The 5,954-nt window shown below is 40.4% G+C and overlaps 1 protein-coding gene across 1 annotated transcript in view; it reads left to right on the top strand.

Annotated features, from left to right (window-relative positions):
* The window catches only part of LOC109960887 (angiopoietin-related protein 5-like), a 27,082-nt gene extending 22,703 nt beyond the window's left edge, over nucleotides 1-4,379 (top strand). The window contains exon 7 of the mRNA XM_020601314.1: nucleotides 3,903-4,379. Coding sequence (XP_020456970.1) covers nucleotides 3,903-4,207 — 305 coding nt within the window. The 3' untranslated portion in view covers nucleotides 4,208-4,379. The remainder of the gene's footprint in view (nucleotides 1-3,902) is intronic.
* Nucleotides 4,380-5,954: the final 1,575 nt, after the last annotated feature.

The raw sequence follows: 5,954 nt of genomic DNA, 5'->3' as shown, positions 1-5,954 counted from the left end.
AATAACAAGTTGTGTATGCAGTCAAATCGACCATCCTGGGACGTTATGAACATTCTTCATTTAAACTGACATTTCATTACTGGTAAAACAGAGAAAAAAAAGTCTATAGACTAATACTTTTAGGAATTACAGTATGTCACTGTATGTGTAAATATAGACAATGTGCCCTGCTTCTACAGTCAATGAGGAAAGACCTCTGAAGCAGCTAGGCTGATGCAAAATACACCATAGGATAGAAAAGAGACAAAACAAAGAGTTGCCACCCTATCAGGAAGACACAGCCTTGTAGAAATAGGTGCTTGACCCAACTTGAAGAGCTGGAGAATATAAAACTAATCACAAATTGGTTATAAACAGTACTGAAAAAAACCCACACACAAAACAGTTTAACATCAGAATCAACACTGAATGAATGTAAACGACAATGGAGGTTGAATGTTGGAAAAGGATGGTAGTGGTTGGAGCAGTACTCTGATTACTTGAGTAAAAGTAGAAATACTTAGTTACATATGAAAGTCACATGTTCCAAGTGTTACTTGAATACATCATAATATGCTCTCTCTCCTGTGCATGCATAACCCTAAAAACAGCAGGATAGAGGAAGTCCCTTCCTCTATCCTGGTGGAAGCAGCAATAGTGGAAGGATCTCTTCCTCTATCACTGCTTTTGCCTCATCAGTTGTTTAACTCACCCTGGTTACGGCAATGTGAGATGGTTTGTTATCGTGGGGGACATATGGTCCATAACAAATATGAATACACCTCGCAAGTGAACTGAGGAGAAGGAAAACACAAAAAACGACACTAAAATGAATACATAAATATGGTTACAAAAGAGACAAAACAGGAGAACTGTCCATCCATCCATCCATTTTCCTCTGCTTATCCAAGACCAGGTCGCAGGGGCATATTACTAATAGACCTATGCTAAAACAATACAGATAGCTGCTTGTAGGTTATAGTAAATGTACATGGTTACTTTCTGCATTTGTTGATAACACAGAAAATTCATACTACAGATATGATATCACAGGGTAATCACTGAAAGCCTAGTTAGCTACAGTAAATGGTGTCAACACCTTGGGGTTGACCTGGGACTTCCAGTGCTGGTCATTTTGGCTTGAGCTACCATTACAGAGAATGATGGTTAACCATAGTTGGAAGAGGGGAAAAGTGGAGAAAAATTCAGGGCTTAAGGCTACTCTTGGTTTGGATGTGTTCCTACATGATATCTCGCTGATTCTCCATGTGACCATTGGGCTTAAACAGCACCTGAAAAGGAGGATCGTAACATGGTGAGGTATAGAGAAAAATATGCTGACAAAATGCTGCTGGGACCTTGAGTGCTCCTACTCTCCAGGAGCTTTATCTACAAGCCACCCCTGAAGGACAGTTTGGAAACCCACATGGAAGTCTTTTGTAACTCACTGGGGAAAAAGGCCATTGATTGGCGACCGCATAAGACCATGGAAGAGTAGCTGGAGACCTACAGTATAAACAAACTGCATGTGGAATCCTACAGCCTGGGGGAAAAGATGTTGCAATCACCACTACACAAGTCCAGGGAGGAGCGGGTGGAGGGCCAAAGGTAGCCCACATATGGAGCACCATCGGACGGGTAAAGACTGGCTGATTACCGGTGGATTCCCTGGACCTACACTACAGGCCGCCTGGATGTTTGTGGTCTGATCGCTTGTAATGCAAGGAAAGTTGGGGAGAGACACGAGTGATCACCGCTGCGTTTAATGGACTTACTCTTTATAACATAATAGAATTAATCTCTCTACTTTGAAGGATGTTGGTTTTTGTTAAAACCTCTGCATGCTGCATGGCTGTTAAAAAAGAGGGTTTCTAAATTATTTGATTTGTTTAATATTATACCAATTCTGAAAAGAAAATTAATTTGGCTTTAATTTTTACATCTATCAAAACTATTTCGTCTAAACGTCCTTGAAATTAAACTATGTTGGGGTGGAGCAGCTGCTTTTCCTAAGTATATGTAGCAGAAATGACTACATTTATGAACATTAATATTAATATTTAATACCTTGGACAATACTTAGACAATGCACCAGATAGTTTTGAGTGCTATCACACTGCGATTAAGTCAGTAAGAATAATTAATTCAGTCTTGATCTGAAAGCAGTGAGAGTATAAAAATGCACCACCTGTCAAAAACCTGTTCCTAGCTAACACCTCCCTTTGATTTATGGTCCTGGGATAAGTCACACTTCCAAGTCTAAGGCCCACCCACATTTGACACCTAACTTCTGCCTAGATCAAAAGTCCAAACCCCACTTCACTTTTCTACAATGGAACATTTTGTTATAGGTTTTATAACAGTATTATTAGATTTTATTGGGGTTTCCCACACTGCAGAATATGACAGAAGGCCAACTACATACCATAAAGTCTAGCACCTCTTGTGATCACATGGGGGATAACATGGTGTTAAACCATGCCCTACTTGGCAAAATGGCTGCTGAGGGGAACACATTAGATTAGATTCAATTTTATTGTCATTACACATGTACAAGTACAAGGCAATGAAATACAGCATCTAACCAGAAGTGCAATAAGAGCAGTTAGAGAAAACCCTAAACTAACCAATACAGTGGGGGAGAAACATCTGCTTAATTGTTTAATTTTGTGATGAAACATTACATCTATCATCCTTACATCTATCAAATATTTAAAGAGAAACAAACTATGTTTTCAGAGTTGGTTGTCAAGTTTATTGGAAAACCCTAATAAACCCTAATAAAACTAATTTTATGTGCGATTCCTAGTCTGTGGCGGTGTCACTTGGTCCTATTCCCATGGGAAACCCAAATAAAATTCTTTAATCTTTTTATGAATGTAATTATGTGCCATAAAACAATATGCCCCTTTTATTTAGAAGGAATTGAAGTGCAAAAAAGTAGGCGGGGCATTACATGTGATGTCACGTGGATCATACATCTTCAACTTCACACCTCAGTTTGACATGAATTGCCTCTACTCACAGTTAACGTCTGTCAGTCTTCAACCTGAATTAGTTTATTTAGTTTAACAGACCTCTGCTGTTGTTAAAAAACTATTAAAAACAAATCAAAACATGCAGCTGCACTGGGTGACTTTTTTCTTCATTACAAAACACAAGTCCTAAATATTTGTTGAAAGTATTGCCCCAAAAGCTTCAAATGACCTTTTTCCAGCATCTGAAGTGATCTGAAGTAAGCAGGTGCCTGCCTCAGGAGCTGTTGATTCAGTTCTAGGGGAATCATCAAGACTGTTCTCTGCACTTCCATCTCTGTCTGGTTTGGCTCAGCAACCAATCAGGACAGGAACAGATTCCCACAGTCAGTCAGGACTGTGGAAAAAAATCATCGGTGCCACCCTGCCCTCCATGGAGGACCTGTACACCTCACAGGTTAAAAGGAGGGCAGAGAAGATTTCTGCAGACCATTCACATCCTGAACTCAAATTCTTTTAAGTCCTACGCCCTAGACGGTGCTACAGATCACTGACGCCAAAACAACCAGACATATAGACAGTTTCGTCCCCCAGGCCATTACCCTCATGAACAGTTAGTCTAGGTTTTGCTCTTTTAACTTTTGCTTTCTCAGGGTTTTCATTATGCTTAAGCAAAAAAAAAGAAAAAAGAAAAAAGAAACCTTATGGTTAAGGCACAAAACAATATGGTTCTGCGTGAAAACCCTGTGCTTCTCATACAAACACCAAAATTGTCTGTATAAGATCCTAAAAGTACTTTACATAACATCAGCATTTGATGCCCTGGGAATGAGGATAGGCTGGATTATCTGGAGAAATGAAGGAGAAGTCATATTATCACAATGACTTGTGGCATATACCACTATTAGCAAAAGTTACATTTTAAATTGTTTCCAAATCTGTTCAAAGGTGACGCCATCCATGGTGACCAGCCAGGTATGGACCAGAATGGCTATGGCTTCAGCACTATTGACCATGACAATGACGGCTGCTCCCCCTGCATTACTCCTGACATTGCTCTAAATGAATGTTCCTCTTCAGAAGATGCTGCTGCTTGGTGGTACAGTCGCTGTGGCTCTGCCAGTCTAAATGGTCAATGGCACCCTGTTGGTGACAACATTGGTTGGGTGTCAGGCCTTCACTGGGGAACCTGGAAACCTTCTTATATGTCTTATTCTGCCAAGGCCAGCAGAATGATGATCAAGTCTGTGTGAAAGGAAGTAGTCTGCCCATGTTTAACTTTTGAGGCAAATTTGTAATTTAAAACATTGGGCTATGGAAATAAATTTTAACCTGAAGATGGTGGTTGTCTTGCTTATTTCACATTTCCTGGGTGTGTCTGTCTTTGGAGAGTATTTATTCTTTTCAAATATCTGCATGTCAGCACCTTAGAATAAGTTTAGGAGAAGATGTAAAATAGAAATTAAGACCCAAATCATTTGCATCTCACCTGGAAAGTGAACAAGAGCAGACAACAGGTGCAGGAGGTGGTGAAGGCTCCACCATAAGTGACCTGAGCTCCCACAGAAGCAACAACAATTCAAGTTTAGATGGTCCTGTTAGGGTGATTTTTATTTTATACACTTAAGAATGGTTTTATTTTATAGCACACATAAGTTTACATACTTATATGTCACAGATATGCTTATATAGTTATGAATATCACTATATGTGTTCACTTAACCACTGGTCAAATATTTGCTGTGTGAGTTACTGAAACACTAATGCAACATCATAAGTCTGGTGCACTGAGTGGTTTTCCAAGGACTAATCATCCCACAGGTTTTCATTAGATTTGTTGCCTTTTCCTAAAAGAGCCCATTATTCCCTCTGCTCCTTGAAGCCAGGGGAGTTGAGGTTTGATAAGATACTAAGAAGCGTTGTGGGCTGTGCAAAGTGTCTGTTTCAGGACAAGGTCGCGCCAGGGACGAGATCGGACCAGAATGGGGGACCAATGATGGGAGAGTTAAGTCTAAACCACAGCTTCTCCCCAACAATTTTGGACCAATCAGATAGTAGAACCTTTTCATACAAATATTGTATACCAACAAGTTGAGGACAGTCTTTCCTGTTTATCCTAAACAGTGGAGATCCATGTGCACATGCTAATTTTGATACGTTAATGCATAATAAATTTCACATTGAGAAATATATATCCTCTTATTAGTCTTCTCTTTTCAATATAAAACGAACAAGCACCACAGTCCCAAATAACAACCTATCAATTCTAATCATAAAACAAAGTAAATACAAATTAAAACTATAAACACAATTTTGACACCCCTGTCTCTTGTCCTTCTCTGTCCTACATTTCCCCTCCCAGGACACAGAAGTCACGGTTTTAAGATTTAATGCAACTGCGCAATTAAGATCTTTGCATTACCTGCCATTTTCAGAGAAATATAGGTTGAGAGTGGTCTGTTTTACACTGAAGTAAAACAGTCCATCAGGTATTGCAGACCTCGACCCCACTGGCAGGAGCAAACAGTGTAAGCTGGGGCCCTGTCAATGAATCATGGATGAGGTGGAAATTTGAAGGCTGGCTGAAGGGTGCTCACTCTAATAGGTTTTATGCAAAACACATGAAAAGTAGGATGTACCCTAAGAGATCTAGGAAGCTTGAGTTGTACTGTTACAGGAGTCACCACCTTGTAGATGGGAAATAGCCCAGAAAACAAGGTCCTAACTTCCTGCATTCAATCTTGAGGGGCAGGTCCTTAGTAGACAAACATACCCTCTCTCCCACTTGGTAGGCTGGAGCTCTAGAAGAATGTTGCCATTTAACACTGTGTAGAACTCAGTAAAGTAGTCCTGGACCAGGCCCAGGTGCGACAGCAATGTTTGATGAGAGCTTGGACTGAGGTACCCCTGTCTCCTCTTCTTGGGCATAGAAAAGTGGGGGCTGGAATCCATAGGCAGCCTGAAATGGGGTGAAGCCTGTGGCAGGTGTGGGGAGGGGAT

The sequence above is a fragment of the Monopterus albus genome, unplaced genomic scaffold, assembly GCF_001952655.1.
Source record: "Monopterus albus unplaced genomic scaffold, M_albus_1.0 scaffold51.1, whole genome shotgun sequence".
In the NCBI taxonomy this organism is placed as follows: domain Eukaryota; kingdom Metazoa; phylum Chordata; class Actinopteri; order Synbranchiformes; family Synbranchidae; genus Monopterus; species Monopterus albus.
The sequence above is the reverse complement of the archived record's forward strand: the minus strand, read 5'-3'. Positions and strand labels throughout refer to the sequence as shown.